General features: G+C 48.0%; 1 protein-coding gene across 10 annotated transcripts in view; it reads right to left on the bottom strand.

Annotated features, from left to right (window-relative positions):
- FANCA (FA complementation group A) overlaps positions 1-17,516 on the bottom strand; it is a 58,141-nt gene extending 40,625 nt beyond the window's left edge. For 4 of the 10 annotated variants that reach the window (XM_029203108.1, XM_029203115.1, XM_029203139.1 and 1 more), the window contains exons 1-7: positions 17,494-17,513; positions 10,191-10,559; positions 9,205-9,314; positions 8,754-8,847; positions 2,698-2,840; positions 2,512-2,607; positions 1,190-1,263 (exon numbers count right to left, since the gene is read on the bottom strand). In XM_029203108.1, the coding sequence (XP_029058941.1) occupies positions 1,190-1,263; positions 2,512-2,607; positions 2,698-2,840; positions 8,754-8,847; positions 9,205-9,314; positions 10,191-10,353 (680 nt within the window). In that variant the 5' untranslated portion in view covers positions 10,354-10,559; positions 17,494-17,513. Of the gene's footprint in view, positions 1-1,189; positions 1,264-1,696; positions 2,025-2,511; positions 2,608-2,697; positions 2,841-8,753; positions 8,848-9,204; positions 9,315-10,190; positions 10,560-17,493 lie in introns of those variants that run through there. The other 6 variants (XM_029203101.1, XM_029203124.1, XM_029203149.1 and 3 more) reach the window with 4 other exon arrangements.
- Between the last annotated feature and the right edge of the window lie 336 nt (positions 17,517-17,852).

Raw genomic sequence — 17,852 nt, 5'->3', positions numbered from 1 at the left:
AAATAAATTTATTAAAAACAAAAAAAAAGTCTATTGCTTAATTCCCAATATTATGGATTTCCCAAATCTTCTGGTTGATTCTATGCAGTTCTTTTGTGACTTGAGAACACGCTGTGTATGGTTTCAACCCTTGTAAACTTACTCCAGCCTGGCTTATGGCCTGAAGCGGGTGGCCTCCCCTGGCGCTGGGCACCGCCGGGTGGGGCGCTCCACGGGCGCCAGCTGCGAATGCTGCTCTCTCTCGTCTCCGGTCGTTGCTGGTCTGAGCAGGTGATCCACCCGTTACTGAAAGTGGGGGACTGAAGGCTCCAATGACCACAGTTGAAAGTCCATCTCTCCCTCCAATTGTCAGGTTTTGCTTCATGTATCTGGAGCCCTGACATCAGGCATGTATGCTGGGAGATACGGTTTTCACGTAGTCAAACTGATCAATCTTCCACGACTTCTGGATGTGACCCACGTGTCATGCTGCCACCGGTTTCAATACAACATTTTCAACTGTGCTTGACAGTTCCCCAAACTAGACATTGTCTGTTTTCCCTGACCAGAGAATAAACACGTAAACCTCCAGCCTTCTGTCAACCAGGGGAGGACTGACTGCCTGGCTGCCTAGAGCAGAGAAGACAATCCACCTACAGCTCCATATGCTCCTCATGTGTGTTCTCAGTCAGCTCATCCTGAGCCCCCCTCCCCTTCACCCCCTCACCCAGAGGCACCTGGCGCCATTGCACCGCCTGCTCACTTGCTAAGTCATTCACCACCCGTCCCTCCGCCTCCTGCTTCTCCTCCCCTAGACTCTCCCAACCTTATGGGGTTATTCCTTTTATAAAACCCCCTTTCTGACTGTTGGTGGGATTTCAGGAGGTAAGAGTTGCACACATTCTATCAGCCATATTTACCTGAATGTCTCTTTTTTAGCTTTTAAAAATATTTTATCGCACTGTACATCTTATACAAAGAAAACATTACCAAGTCTGTGCATGATGAAGACTTCAATTATAACAAATGTTCTCTTTAAATAATAAAGCAACTGCTTCTCTAGGTGATTTTTGGCTTTACATATAAATAAATCATACTAGATTAGAAAAAAATAAATCATGTAATATTAATTAAATTTCATGTTACATAAAATTTTAATTTTTAACTTAAATGTTCGATTTAGTTTAATGGTAAATAATCACTGGTATACCTTTCCAGCAGCTCTTGGAGGCTTACAATGCTTTGAACATGAAGGCGCCACACAGCTTCAAGCAGCAAAGAATTCTGCAGAAAATGACAGGAACTATGAGTCAGTCCTTCACACACACATTTTCCTACAAGACGTTCAGCCTGTGTGCTTAAGCACGTGCTCTCCTGAAAACCAAGCCTCTCAACACTCACATCACCACCTTCACCCCGCCCCCCCGCCACTGCAACCAGATTCAGGCTCAGGCTTGCTCTCTGCCCAGCCTCTAGCTTAGTCCACTATGGCCAACACAAGATTCCAAAATGTAACTGGCCAGGCCAATCTCTCCTCTTCTTTAGAACCCTTTCTGTGGCTCCTCCCAGCTTTCAGGACAAAGTTCAGACTCTCGTCTGTCCTCCCAGGGAGGCCCTCCAGGCTATAGCACTGATGTGCCCACCCCCTCGAACAAGGAGCCCCCGTCGGACTCGGCCCCAACGCCCACAGTGCCCTCCTCTTCACCCAGGAACTCACCCAGGAACTTCCTTCCAGGAAGCCCTTCCTAACCACCCAATCAGCCATGGCCGCCCACTCTTCTCTGCTACCTGCAAACACCAGGGCCATTTAGCTAGTTACCAACGGGTGCAGGGGCCATACCAACGCCTGATAGTCAACTGAGCTCTACACTGTATGCTGGATAAAAGGGGGGAAAAAACCATGAATGCACCATAATCTTGGTTTTCTTCTTTCCTTCTCCTATATACTTAACTGATCTCATTTAGTAACTAAGCAATAGCTTTGAAGTGTTCAAAAATCAGTAAATCAACTACACTCCAACATAAAATTAAAATTAAAAAAAAATCTACAGGCCTACTGAATTCAAAATGTTTCAAAACAGAACAGATGAGGGAATTCCCTGGCAGTTCAGCAGTTAAGACTCCACTTGCTCCCAATGCAGGGGGCCCGGGTTCAATCCCTGATAGGGGAAATAAGATCCCCAAAGCCACGCAGCACGGCCAAAAAAAAGAGAAGGATTTTAAATCACTTTAAATCACATTTTTCTAGTTTACTATGCTACCCTGGGAAATCGTTCATCATAATATACCTAAGAAAGCAAAGCATGATGTTTCTGTGCAGTCTGTTCTAATAAACATTACTAATGATGGGTGAATGTTGACAAATATGGTGACTGATGGTCCTTCTTTCCCATCCACAGAGGCACTCCAGTCTCTGTAATTAATACGATGCTTGCTGGAATTCCTAACAAAACCTGGGGATTTTACTGGCTCCACCAAAATCAACAGAACACTGCTTGAAAACCCTAGAGTCAGTTACAATCTCAACTTTACCTGTACTTTCCATAATTCTTGACAGAAGGAAAGACGGGAGAACATGCTTTGTGCTAATAAATTCTGCGCGATCTCAAACAAGGAAGACAGTTTCTTCTGAAAAGAGAGATTAAATCTTTTCTAAGAAACAGTATTAAATGTCCAACTTTCCCAAACAGCTGAATAGCAACTCGTGCTGTGTCTTACCCTCTGGTCCGGTGTCAGCAGCACCTTGGGAGGGGGCACCGCATCTGCCTCACAGACCCGCACGAGGCCAGAGGCCACCACCTGGCTGCACAGGACAGCCGCTGGAACACCCAGCTGCGCGGCTTGGTCGCGCAAAGCAGAGCCTTAAAGATGAGACAAAACACAGACACACACAACAAAATGTACAACTGAAGTAGATTGGTTAAATGCCTTCTCCGAAGCTCTAGCACCACAGAAAATTGCCTTTTGAAGGGGAGAAGAGATCTGGGGGGAAAACATGAGGTATGAAAGTAAGACAACTTCAGTCTGATTGAAGAAGCTCACGAGAATCAGGGCAGCACCTGAAGCCCATGGTTGCATATACACATCTGTGCGTTTTGTATGACAAAAACAAGGGAGCTTGGCAGATACATTCTGACCAAGAACTTTAGCAACTCTTTCCAAAGGAGCACAATAAATTGAGAACTTTTAACAAATTTCAGTTTTTTATAGTTACCACTCCCACAACCGTATGATGATGTTTGACTGGACACGGGTCTGGCTTCCTGATGCCAGCCACACACATGGCAGGCATCGCATGCCACAGATGTGCTGGTCCCTGGGCTGCCAGGTGGAAGCTGGGCCCACAGGCAGCCACCTGCCCCGAGGACCAGCCCCTGGTCTGCACTCAACAAAGAGAAATGCTGCGCAGCCTGGAAATAGATGATGCCACCAGAAAACTGTTTCCTAGCTTATTTGACTTCCAAAACTAATTTAAAAAAACCAGGAAACTGTATCACATGCCCATTACCTTCAAGGCTTTGAAACACAGACCACTACAGAAGTGAAAACACGTGCAACAGTTGTAAAGGTTCCAAGTGACAGTACTAGATACTATCCACCACTGTGGTCAGGAAATAACTCACGGCAGAAATGTAGAAAATGCTCATTTCTAGCCATTCATTTCCAATTTGTGCCCATGGGAAAGTTTATCCCTGTTTTTATTTACAAGGCTTTTATTTTTATACAAATACCAATACGTATGGTAGCCACCACCTTCAGCAGGAGAAACTGAAAAATTCACAAGTTGCAAGTCTACTTATATTTCTGTGGTCAAGGTGAAGAGCTTCTTATCTAAGTTCTTATGCTCTGATCCAAAAGTCCACACAAGAGAGTGTGTGGATGAGCTGGCTCCCTGCACCGTGCACAGTCTGTGAAATCCACGTACAATTCCGGCCGAGAGAAGCAGCACTGTGGCCTTCAGGGATCAGCTGCCGACGTAAGCCTGGGGTGTAGGGTTCTCAGAGTAGCAATTTAAAACAAATTAGTGAATTAGTTAATACAGTCGTCCCTCAGTATTCCAGGGGGACTGCTTCCAGGGCCGCCCGTGGATACCAAAATCCGCAGGTGCTCAAGTTCCTTACACAAGATGGCGTACTGTTTGTATATAACCTACACACATCCTCAAGGACACTTTAAATCATCTCTAGATTACTTATAATACCTAAAGCAATGTAAATGCTGTGGAAGTAGTTGCTGGCACACAGCAAATTCAAGTTTTGCTTTTTGGAACTTTGTGGAATTCTTTTCCCCCCTGAGTATTTCCATCCAAGGTTGGTTTAATCCACAGATGTGGGACCCACGGATACAGAGGGCCGACTGCATCTTTCTGAAATGACAGTCATTACATAATAAAAATGTGAAAGACCAGAAAATAACTTATTTTTGTTATTCCCACAGAACTCTCCCTGTCTCGTATTCTCAAAGTGGGGTGGGGGACCTAGAAACAGACAAGCAGACCTCGATTTATCGCACTTTGTAGAGATTGCCTCTTTTTACAAACTGAAGGTCTGTAAGCACCCAGCAAGTCTTATCAGCACCATTTTTCCAACAGCACTTGCTCACTTGGTGTCTCTGTGTCACATTTTGGTAATTCTCACAATATCTCAAGCTTTTTCATTATTATCACATTTGTCATGTTATCTGTGATGCGTGATCTCCGATGTTACCACTGTAACTGTTTTGGGGCATCACTAACTACACCCACAGATGATGGTGAACTTAACCCACAAACATCCTGTGTGCACTGACTGCTCCACCTCTCGGCCGCTCCCCTGTCTCGCTCCGTCTCTCGGGCCTCCCTCTTCCCTGAGACACAATACTGAAATTAGGCCAATTAATAACCCTACAGTGGCCTCTAAGTGTTCCAGTGAAAAGAAGAGTTGCACATCTCTCACTTTAACTCAAAAGCTAGAAATGACTTAGCGAGGAAGGCATGTCGAAAGCTGAGACAGACCTAAAGCCCCTCGCACCAAACAGTTAGCCAAGCTGCGAAGCCGAAGGAGAAGTTCTTAAGGAAATTAAAAGCACTACTTCAGTGAACACGTGAATGACAAGGAAGCCAAACAGGCTTATTGCTGATATGGAAAAAGTCTGAGTGGTCTGGACAGAAGATCACACCAGCCAGAACATTCCCTTCAGCCAGAGCCTGATCCAGGGCCAGGCCCTAACTCTCTTCAATTCTATGAGGGATGAGAGAGGGGAGGAAGCCGCAGAAGCAAAGTCTGAAGCCAGGAGGAGTTGGTTCATGAGGTTGAAGGACAGAAGCCATCTCCACAGCACGAAAGTGCCAGGTGAAGCAGCAGGTGCTGATGGAGAAGCTGCAGCAAGTCCTCCAGAAGCTCTAGCTCAGATCATCCATGAAGGTGACTACACTGAATCACAGATTTTCAATGTAGAGGAAACAGCCTTCTACTGGAAGAAGACGCCGTCCAGGACTTTCATAGCCAGAGAGGAGAAGTCAGTGCCTGGCTTCAAGGAAGAGGCTGACTCTCCTGTTAGGGGCTAATGCAGCTGGTGACTAAGTTGAAGCCAATTCTCATTTACCATCTGAAAATCCCTGGGCGCTTAAGAATTATGGTAAATCAACTGTGCCTGTGCTCTAAAAAAATGGAAAAACAAACCGGTATGACAGTACATCTGTTGACAACATGGTTTAGTGACTATTTTAAGCCCACCGTTGAGACCTACTTCTCAGAAAAAGAAGAGTCCTTTCAACTGCTCGTTGACAATGCACCTGGTCACCCGAAAGCTCTGTTGGAGATGGGCAATGAGATTCATGCTGTTTTCACGGCTGCTGACATAACACCCATCCTGCAGCCCATGAATCAAGGGAGAATTTCAACTTTCTACTCTTATCATTTAAATAATACACTTCGTAAGGCTATAGCTACCGTAGGCGGGGACTGCTCTGGTGAATCTGGGCAAAGTGAATTGATGGCCTTCTGGAAAGGATTCACCATTCTAGATGCCATTAAGAACTTAAGAATATTTGTGATTCACGGGAAGGATGTATCAAAATCAAAATGTTGACATTAACAGGAATTTGGAAGAAGTTGATTCCAGCCATCATGGATGACTTTGAGGGGTTCAAAAATTCAGTGAAGGAAGTAACTACAGATGTAGAGGACATAGTAAGAGAACCAGAATTAAAAGTGGAGCCTGAACACCATTTACAATAACCTAAGCAATGTAAGTGCCCATCAACAGGTGAATGGGTAAAGAAGATGTGGTACATATACTCAATGGAATATGACTCAGTCATAAAAAAGAATGAAATAATGCCATTTGCAGCAACATGGATGCACCTAAAGATTATCAAAGTAAGTGAAGTAAGTCAGACAAATGTGGTATGATATCACTTACGTGTGGAATCTAAAAAAATGATACAAATGAACCATTTACAAAACAGAAACGGACTCACAGACATAGAAAACTTACGGTTACCAAAGGGGAAAGGGGGGCAGGGTGGGATAAATTAGGAGTTTGGGATTAAAATACACACACTACTATATATAAAACAGATAAACAGGGACTTCTCTGGCAGGCCGGTGGTTAAGATTTTGCCTTCCAATGCAGGGGATGCGGGTTCAATCACTGGTTGGGGAGCTAAGATTCCACATGCCTTGGGGCCAAAAAATCAAAACATAATACAGAAAAAATACTGTAACAAATTCAAGAAAGACTTTAAAACTCATCCACGTCAGGGACTTCCCTGGTGGCACAATGGTTAAGAATCCACCTGCCAATGCAGGGGACATGGGTTCGAGCCCTGGTCCAGGAAGATCCCACATGCCACGGAGCAACTAAGCCCGTGCACCACAACTACTGAGCCTGCACTGTAGAGCCTGTGAGCCACAACTACTGAGCCCGCGTGCCACAACTACTGAAGCCCATGCGCCTAGAGCCCATGTTCTGCAACAAGAGAAGCCACCGCAATGAGAAGCCCGCACACCGCAACAAAGAGTAGCCCCGGCTCACCGCAACTAGAGAAAGCCCACGTGCTGCAACGAAGACCCAATGCAGCCAAAAATAAATACATAAAAATAAATTTAATTTAAAAAAATGGTCCACATCAAAAAATCTTAAACAAAAACCAAAAAAACAGAGATAAACAACAAGGACCTACTGTATAGCACAGGGAACTATACTGGATGTCTTGTAATACCCTATAATGGAAAAGAATCTGAAAAAGTGTATCGAGAGAGAGGGAGAGAGAGCGCGCGCGATCTATATATGTATAACTGAATCACTTTATTATACACCTGAAACATTGTTAAGTCAACTATACTTCAATTTAAAAAATTACAAAAATTGAAAAACAAAGTAGAGCCTGAAGAAGTGACTGAATTGCTGCAACCTCATGATAAAATTTGAAGGATGAGGAGTTGCGTCTCGTGTCTGAGCAAAGGATGTGGTTTCTTGAGATTGAACATACTCCTTATGAAGATGCCAGGAAGACTGTTGAAATGACAACAAAGGATTTAGACTATTACATAAACTCAATTGATAAAGCAGCAGCAGGGTTTGAAAAGACTGACTCCAGTTTTGAAAGTTCTACTGTGGGTAAAATGCTATCAGCTGGCATTGCAGGCTACAGAGAGAGGATTTGTGAAAGGAAGATACAGCAGACTTCATTGCTGTCTTGTTTTAAGAAAAGGCCACAGCCCCCCAGCCTTCAGCAACCTCCACTCTGATCAGTCAGCAGCCATCAACACTGAGGGAAGACCCTCCACCAGCAAAAAGATTACGAATCTCTGAAGGCTTAGATGATGGTTAGCATTTTTAGCCATAAAGTAGTGGGTTTTTTTGGAAGGTTTTTTGTTTTTTATTTTATTTATTTATTTTTTGCTGCATTGGGTCTTCGCCGCTGTGCGCAGGCCTCCTCTAGTTGCAGAAAGCAGGGGTTACTCTTCATTGCGGTACACGGGCCTCTCATTGCGGTGGCCTCTCCCGTTGCGGAGCACGGGCTCTAGAGCGCAGGCTCAGCATTCATGGTGCACGGGCCTAGATGCTCCACAGCATGTGGGATCTTCCCGGACCAGGGCTCGAACCCATGTCCCCTGCATTGGCAGGCGGATTCCCAACCACTGCGCCACCAGGGAAGCCCCAATAAAGCAGTTTTTCGAATTTTAATAATAGAGCATTTTTTAATTAAGGTATGTACACTTTTTTAGACAATGCTGTTGTACACTTAGTAGACTACAGTATTTATTGTGTAAACATGAAGTTTATATGCATCAGGAAACCGAAACATTCGTGGGACTCGCTTTCCTGCAATATCCGTTTTCTAGCAGTGGTATGAACCCAAACCACAGTCTCCCCAGGTCAGCCTGTATCTCTGGCTGCCTGCTGCACTTCCCTACCCAGCAGAGCCTGTTCTCACCACTTCCAGAAACGAGGGGCATGTTTCTGTCCCGTTTTTCCAAGGGTAACTTTGGTTCCTACTGCTTCTGAGTCTGATGCTGAGTCACTGTTTTTAAACAAGAGCCCCATAACAAGCCTCAAGCAAGTCACAAAAACTTGTGGCTGGTGACCACACATATAAGCAGAAAACCATTACCTGGGGGAATTTACACATCTGCTTGTTATAAGCAAATCAAAGTCACTTTACGTACAGCAAAAACTAACACAACATTGTAAAGCAACTATACTGCAATAAAATTGTTTTTAAAAAGTTACTTTACATAAAGCTCATCCATAACTCAATCTGTTGAGAAAATGAAGCTCTAACTTACCTATCAATGAACTGGAAAGGTCAATGTGGGCCCCAGGACCATCATAATCAATCAACCGGCTGAGACACAGCTGTTTACCGGGAGGACCTTCTACCTAGAAACCAAACACCAAGCACTCCATTTTAAAATTCAAGCCATGTCCTGAAAACACCCAGAGTGTCCACAGTGCTTGCCTACTGCGCTACTCCCAAATATTCCGAGGTAAAGAAGCATTTTAAAAGGTGAAACTTACTGAAGCCTTTGAGAACTACCAGATTCCTCTCCGGACTGTTTTACCTCCAAATAGATACGTGCTCCCGGTTACTTTTCTCACCTGGACAGCAAACTTAATGCGTGCTTCTCCCAGATACTCACGAGGCTTGCCAGGCGTCTTTCATGAATATGATGCTTTGCTGGGCTCAAATCCCCAAACCCAAATGTGCTGGCAAAGGCGAAACCAACTTCCACTCACCTCCAGCACAAGGTCACCCAGGTTTAGGTGGCTCCTCAGGAGGCGCACAGCCGACTCCCTGACCTTCTGTTCACCTTCAGGACCCAATTTCTGCCTCTTGACCCTTCCCGCTAGGGGAGAAAATCAGTTTCAAAAAATTATAGCACTCTTTAAAAACTCAAGCAAGGAGACATCGTGACACCCTGTACCCCTGGAGGTGACGCACCCGGGAATGTCACTTCCATGGGATTCCTGTCAAAACCACACAAGCTTAATCTAATCCTGAGACACATCCAACTGAGGGACACTCCTCCAAACATCCAGGTCGGGAAGACCCAAGAACTGTCACCCTCTGGAGGAGACCAAGTTGACGGGAGTAACTGCCACGCGGGAGACTGGTCAGAAAAAGGGCATTATGGGGAAAATTGGTGAAACCTGAGTAAAGTGTAGTATCGCTGGCAGGATGGTACCAACGCTAGTTTCCTGGGATTGATCCTTTCAAAGAGGTTACGCGACTCTGGGGCTAAGAGGAGCTGAACAGTTACTGTCATCCAGGCTACTGGGGGCGGGGGGCAGTGAATCTTAACTCCCTACCTTCTGGAAACACCCCTCTTGGCCACTCATTGGACAGAGTGGACAGAGGGCTGCCAGGAGGGGACAGCTCGGGGTGGGCGTGGGGGAGGAGGAGGGCGGGGGGGTTGAGGCGGGACAGGCGGGGATGAGGTGGGGACAGGCCAGGCGCCGGGATGGGGGCGGACAGGCGGGGGTCGGCGTGAGGCGGGAACGGGTCGGCGTGAGGCGGGGACAGGCCGGGAGTCGGGGGTGAGCGGGGGACGGGCCGGGGGTCAGGGTGGGGGGGGACGGGCGGAGGTCGAGGTGAGGGGGGGACGGGCGGGGGTCGAGGTGAGGCGGGGACGGGCCGCGATCGGGGCGCAGTGAGGGGGGAACGGGGACGGGCCGAAGGAGGCTGGGGCAGGAAGGGGTCTTGGGGCCCCGCGCCCACCTACCCAGCAGCTCGACCCAGGCCCGCCTGCAGCCCCCTTGCCCCAGGTCCGAGGCAGCGCCCAGCGCCTGGGAGGCCGACATGTCGCGAACGAGCCACGGGCGACGTCTCTCGGATTCTGGCCCGCGTTTCCTTCCCATTGGCCGCGGACAGGCGCGCGCGCCCATTGGCTGCCAGCTGCCCGGCCGCACCCTTCAGGGCGGAGCCTCGGTAGCCATCTTGGTGGCGCCGCACGACGGCCATCTTGGTGGTGGCGGGAGCGCGGTATGACTGACGCCTGGGCCAGGTAGGTAGCACTGACGTCGGAGGTTTGCGGTGCTGATTCAAACGGCGTCACGGGCGAGAAAACTGTGCCATCCCTTGTGCGTTAGTCCTGTCGAGATGACCCAGAGCTGGGCATGAAGAAGCAATCCGACAAACCCAAATCCAGGGAGACGCTAAAACCGCGCTGCCAGTTGGAAACCGTATAGGACGAGTCTGCGCCCTCGTCTCCCGCGGAACCCGGGGCGGCGGTGTTACTGCGGAGCTGAGGCTTGCTCTGCCTTGACTTCAATTAAGTGTAAACGAGAGGCCGCCTGGTGGACAGCGCCGCTCACCCCGGCCGAGCACAGCCAGGGGTCGCACCCACAAGGGTCACACACAGGAAGTCCATTTCCAGTCTCTCTCCCCTCTCTGGAGGATGAGGGGGAAGGAGGGCTGAAAATCCCAGGCTTGTAAGCATGGCTTGGCCTTTCTGGCCTTCAGCCCCTGTGCCGGAGCCAACCAGGAGCCCACCCAGTGTCCACCTGTTAGAGAAAAAGATGCTCCTAGCATTCTTCCCACTTAGGAATTTACAGGGGTTTCACGGGGTCTGTGCCACGATAGGCACAGAGACCGACATGCATTTCTGTTATCTCACAATCACCGTGCAGCCCCGTGTCTCAGTGTCCGGGTTTTCACACATCATGGTCCCATCGGCCGTGAAGACCTTGCGGGTGCAGGATGCCCTCAAAGAGCACCACTGCCACCTCCTGAACTGCTTCCACGTGGCTGGAAACTCCAAGCTTTCAAGTTTGCATGCACGCCATGACCACCCTGCATAACTGCTGCTGCCCAACCCAGGTTGGGGGCTGCTAAACTTGCGTAAACAAGGGTCCACTGGAGGTGGCCCTGCTAGACAGCACGTGGCCCTTGGGGATTGCAAAAAGCAGCCACGAGTCCTCCCCCCATCTCCATCCCTTCCGTTTGGGCTGGTAATGACACAGGAGTGACGTGACACAAACAGGAGTTTGAAAAGAGCTGGTGCTGAGAGCCAGGTACCTCCAAGGAACACACGTGAGCGAGCCTGCTGAGGACCACCCACGTGGAGGAGAGGTGGCCGCCCAGCCAGCAGTCCCATGCCCTGGCCAGCAGCCTGCCTGCTGCCAGACCTGGAAATTAGGCCATCACAGGCCGTCCAGCTGCTGACTACCCAGCAGTGAGGTAAACAAGGGGGAGAGGCTGGCTGAGACCAGAACTGCCAGAGACCCACACGACTGTGCACTAAGCAACAGTTTAGGAGGGGAGGGGAGTACCCACGTGGCCCTGTAAGCGCTGTGAAGCCCTCGGCCTCCACGCCAAGGGAGCAGGACCCCGGCGGGTGCACATCATGAGCTATACAGCTGGTTGAAAAGAGACTGTAGGGAGGCAAAGGCAGGGCACAGAGGCCAGGGAGATGGCCTCAGGCCATTATTGGGCAACGGACAGGGGGCGTGACCAGCGCGGGGGTCATGAGATGGAGAGAAGTGATGAGCTCGGTTCCTACTTCGAAGGTTGATCTGCCAGGTGAGGAAGAAGTGCAGAGTTTTCTAACCCGAGCCATTGGGAGGGCAGAGATACACATCATACAAACATACATCATATACACATACACATGCATCACACATATATATCATACATACACACACCACACATGCATCATACATACATATCATACATACACACACGCATCATACACACGTCATACACACATACATCATATACACACATCATGCATACATCGGATACACACGCACGTATCATTCACACATACGTCATATGCACCCACATGCATCATACAAACATCATATGCATACATACACTGTACACACATCATATACATACATCCATATATCATATACCCATGCATACATCTTATATACACGTGCATCATATACATACACACACGCCTCACCTGAGAGGTGGAGACACTGGGAGGACGGTTTGAGAGGCAATAACAGGAGGGGCTCAGAGTTCAAACGTGAGTGTGTCAGATTCAAGATGCCAGACCCCTGGATGGGGCTGCCAGGGGAAGTAGGTCGTAGAAGCTTCAACACACACGTACGTACATACACCCACACACGCGTACACATGCCCCAGGCACACCAGAGCTATCCCTCCCTGCCCATCATCGCAGTCCTCATCCTTCTGCTTCAAAGAACGATGAAAAGCAGCTATTTGAAGCACATCGAACATGCCATTGTCATGACCTGCGTGCCTCCTGTGCCGGGTGAGACCTTCTATCAGAAATGGGCCATAGCTCAGTTTCCAAAACATCGCTCGTGCGTGTGCCTTCCCAGCCTCCACTGATAATCAGCATTATTTAGGGACTATTTTCCGTTAAATTTAATCACTTCTTAAAAACCAAAATCTAATTTAAAAGAAAACTGTATGTGCCAATATAAATGGAAATTCATTATTCTCCTGTATCATAAACTAAATATGAAACAACTTAAAGAAATCTGTTTAAAATTTGCCTTTGTTTCACCTGAAATCACCTCGCGAATTTAACTTGCATCTAGGATGTGGAAAGCTTCAAAGACCATCGTTGAGGCTGGATTGGGACAACAGAAAACACCGCTCCCATCACCACCAAGCTAACAAGTGCTGAGTGATAGTAACAGCAGCCACCACTCCGGGTGAGGCCAAAGTGTGCAGAGACAAGGAAGGCTGTAAGCGGGGAGTGGGCAGCTGCACTGAGAAAATCCCTCAGCAGCCCATCCCCACCATAAGCACAGGGCAGTGCTGGAGGAGTCTTGTGTGGAAGGTGGCCACAGCACACTGAAACACAAATCCAGCTCAACTCCAGACCAAACTGACTCACCCCCCCACCCCACTAATGACCGAGCAGAGAAGGAGGCATGAACACTACCTCAGACTCTCCTGGCCCACACACAATGTTGGGCATGCAATCAAAAATTACGAGACAGACAAAAGAAGCAAGAGAAAAAAAATCAACCCATCCCTAAAAGGCAAGGTAGGTAACAGAACCAAACCCAGATGTGGCCCAGATGTTGGGACAGTCACACAGGGAATTTTAAGTAACTATGGTTCATATGCTAAAGTGTCTGGTGGAAAAGGTGGGCAACGTGCATGAAGGAATGAGGAGGTTCAGCAGACACGTGAAAAGTATGAGAGAGAAAAACATGGTCACAGAGATAAAGAGTGCCTTCAATGGCTCATCAGTGGGCTCAACACAGGTGAGGAGAAATAAAAATTACTCTAACCAGAAAACAAAGAGGAACTTAAGAAAAAAAAAAGAGCACCGGTCTTCCCTGGTGGCGCAGTGGTTGAGAGTCCGCCTGCCGATGCAGGGGACACGGGTTCGCGCCCCGGTCCGGGAGGATCCCACATGCCGCGAAGCGGCTGGGCCCATGAGCCATGACCGCTGAGCCTGCGCGTCCGGAGCCTGCGCTCCGCAGTGGGAGAGGCCACAACAGTGAGAGGCCCACGAACCAAAAAAAAAAAAAAAAAAAAAAAAAAGCACCTAAGAGCTGTGGGATACTACCAAATGGTATAACATACATGTAATAGGACTCCCGAAAAAAGAAGAAAGGGAAAACAATGCAGAAAAAATATTTGCGAGGTAATGGCCAAGAATGTTCCCAAAATAATGAGACAGCAAACACCAGATCTAAGAAGTTCAGAAGACACAAAATAGGATAAACATGGGATGAAACACACACACGCACACACACACACACACACACGGACACACGCACCCCATATTCAAACTGCTGAAACCAAAGAAATAGAGTCCTGAAGGCAGCTAGAAAACAAAGGTGCCTTAAATGCAGAATAACAAAGATAAGAATTACAGCAGATTCCTCTTGAGAAACTATGCAAACAGAAGACAACAAAGTGACATATTTAAAGCGTTGGGGGGGAAAATCAACCCACATTTCTATACCTAGCAAAGACATCTTTTTAAAAATAAAAAGCAAAATAAAGACTTTTTCAGACGTGAACAAGTTTATCACCAGACCTGCATTAGAATAAATATTCAAGAAAGCTCTCCAGTCAGAAGGAATGTATCAGACGCTTGGATCTACACACAAACGCATAAATTGAAGGTAAATATAAATCACTCTAAAAGGTAATTGTCTGTTTCAAGCAAAAACAGTAGCACTGAATTGCAGGTTTGTTGCATATTTAAAAATAAAACGTATGCCAGTGCTAGCCCAGAGGATTGGACACAAGAACTGGAAGTGAACAGTTTTAAGGGTCATGGAACGTATCAATTGTGGCAGTGGTTATAAGACTGTGTTTGTCAAAAATCATTAACATATACATTAAAAGGGGTGAATTTTACTGTCTGTACGTTATACTTCAATTAAAAATTTAACTCTCATGGGGGAATCACTGAAGGTGGCAGAGCAGGAAGACCCTGAACGCACCTCCTCCCAAAGGCACTCCAAAATTACGACTATTCACAGAGCAGCTATTGATGAAAAAGACTGAGCCACTAGAAAACATCTTCCACGACTAAGACATAAAGAAGGAACTTCAACGAGATGGGTAGTCACGCGGGGTTGTGGGTTAGCCAAGACCCATATCCCCAGGTGGGCAACCCACAAATGGGAGGATAATTGCAACCGCAGAGGTTCTCCCTAAGGAGCGAGGGAGCCCCACATCGGGCTCCCCAGTCCAAGGGTCTATACCGGGAAGACAAAACCCCAGAGCATTTGGCTTTAAAGGCCAGCAGGGCTTATTTTGGGAGAGCCAGAGGGCAGTGGGAAAGAGAGGCTCCACTCTTAAAGAGCTCACACAAAACCTCGCACACTCCAGGATCCAGGGCAGAAGCTGTAATCTGAAAGGAGCCTGGGTCAGACCCACTGGCTGATCTTGGAGAGCCTCCCGCAGAGGCGGGAGGCACCTACAGCTCACCCAGGGGACACAGACGCTGGCTGCGGTCACTGTGGGAGCTCGTTCTACCGTGTAGGCTCTGGTGCTGGTAGATGCCATTGTGGAATCCTCCTCTAGCTTATTAGCCTCAGGACCCAGCCCCACCTGGGCCCACCAGCCTGTAGGAACCAATACTGGCCAAGCAGCTATCTAGGCAGGGACGCGGCTCCATCCACCAGCAGACAGGCTGCCTTATGACCCCGAACCCACAGCCGCCCCTGGACACATCCCTGCCCACCAGAAAGCCCAGGACCTGGCCCCGCATACCAGTGCACGAACACTAGACCTTATACCCCAAAGCCCTGCAGCTGGAGAGCCTGGGACCCAGCTCCACCCACCAGTGGGCGGGCACCAGCTCCGGAATCCCCTGGGCCCAGGCCCCGCCCACCAGTGAGCCTGCTCTAGACTGTGGGCCAGCCTCACCCATCAGTAGGCAGACAGCGGCCCCAGGACAACTGCGGCCCCACAGCCGGTCTTGGTAGGATCGAGCCCAGCTCTGAGACACCTTAGGCCCCTCAACTAGCCACCTAGGACCCAGCCCCACTCTCCAGCAGGCACAAGCTTTGGGACATCCCCGGACCCCGCAGCCAGCTGTGTCAGGAACTGGCCCCATCTATCAGCAGCCCGACACCACCTCTGGGACCCCTGGGCCCTGCAGCCAGACCTCAGAGCCTGGCTCTGTCCGCCAGTGGGCCTGCACTAGCCCCAGGACCTGGCTTCAGCCATCAGTGGGTGAAGCCCCGGGATCTCCTGGACCCTGCCCCTGCCCACCAGTGAGCCAGCACTAGACCCAGGTTCCGCACCCAGCCACCTCATGACCCAGCCCCGCCAAACACTCATTGCTGAGATTTCCAAACATAAAATGGTCTTTATGCAAATTGATAGTTCTTTTCTAGTAAGCTATTCCATGCGGGTAGTTTGTATTTGACAATTTATAACACTGATCAGACAAGAGTAGGGAGATGTTTACGTCACAGAACAAGGTGATTTTAGGCAGTGTTCTCAGTGTGTCCAGACCAGCAGTAGCCTCAGCATCACCCAGGTTTTGTTAGACATGCAAATTTTCGGGCCACACCTCAGACCAAATGAGACAGAAAATAACCCGGGAAGGGTTCCAGACACCTAGGTCTTAACAAGACTTCCTGTGGATTCCGATGCATGCTAAAGTGTCAGAGCCATTGCTCTAGGAATATAAAATAATTGTGATGATCTGCAAACCTCAAGTGCAATGGTTAACATAAAATAAATTTTACCCGAATGGTCAGGGTCATCACTAAAAATGTGCTGTTGCTTTGTGAATGAGGAAAGGTCAGGTTTATTTCATTCACTGCTATACCCCTATCAGTTAGAACACCGTCCAGCATTTAGAAATGCATTGATAAATACTAGTTGAGTTAAATAATTTTTTAAAAGAATCTGTTGTTCAACTTCACTCCAATAAGAGAAATGCAAATTAAGCCATTTTTCACGCATCAAAGATACAAAAGTTTGATCACATCCTGCGTCAAGGGAGCTTAGGGAAATAAAGACCCTCAAACATTAGTGGGAGTGTATAGTGTGCAGCCTCTGTGAAGGGCGGTTTGATAATATTTATTAAAATGACAGATTGGCATATCCTTTGCCCCAGCAAGTCCATTTCTTAGAATTTATACTGCACAAGTATCAGCTGTGCTCTTACACTGTCCAAGATACTTGGGGCAGCAGTAATTAAGCCAACAAAATCTATGCCCTCACAAAGCACTGCGTACAAAGTTATCCATTCAAGACTGGAAAAAACCTATTCCCCCTGCCCCCCCCCCCCCCCCCAGCGGGGATATGCAGCTGTACAGAGAACGCAGAAGCTCTTCACATGCCGATACGAACCATTCCCCACCCCCCACCCCCACTGATGAGTAAATACGCAGAGCACAGGACAGGGTGTATGATGTGCTGACCTCGGGGACATGTGTGTTTGAAACAGGCATATGACAGTTCTAGAAGGATAAACAAAAAGCCAGACACAGTGACTACCCCTGGGGCCAGTGTCTGGTGGAAGATTTTGCAGTTTATACCTTTTTGTACTTTTGAACATCGATCCATGTCAAATTAGCCAACAGCAATTTACACAGTTATTTTTACAATCTTACCAAGTTCAGGCCCCAGCAAGCATTTGAGGCTCACCCCCCCATCCAAGATCACGTCAGCTCTGAGGTAAAGCTTGCTTCACTCCAGTCTGTGCAGCGGGAGACATGGTACAACAGAGAAGTTGATACAGCAGCTCGTCTGTGTGTACATTTGGAAAACGTTTGATTCCTTTTTAACTTCCCTGCATTACCTGTTCAAAACACTGTTGACCTAAAACAATGAAACGGCCAGTTATTTTACCAGCAAAATGGGTTTACTCAGGAATACCAAAGAATTGCAATTCAGGACATGCAACCTATGGCGAACCCCAGGCAAGTTCAGAGGACAAAGGAGAGGAACTTTTTTATAGAGGAGAGAAAGG

The sequence above is a fragment of the Monodon monoceros genome, unplaced genomic scaffold, assembly GCF_005190385.1.
Source record: "Monodon monoceros isolate NGI ecotype Baffin Bay Population unplaced genomic scaffold, NGI_Narwhal_1 Super_Scaffold_10, whole genome shotgun sequence".
NCBI classification, from domain to species: domain Eukaryota; kingdom Metazoa; phylum Chordata; class Mammalia; order Artiodactyla; family Monodontidae; genus Monodon; species Monodon monoceros.
The sequence above is the reverse complement of the archived record's forward strand: the minus strand, read 5'-3'. Positions and strand labels throughout refer to the sequence as shown.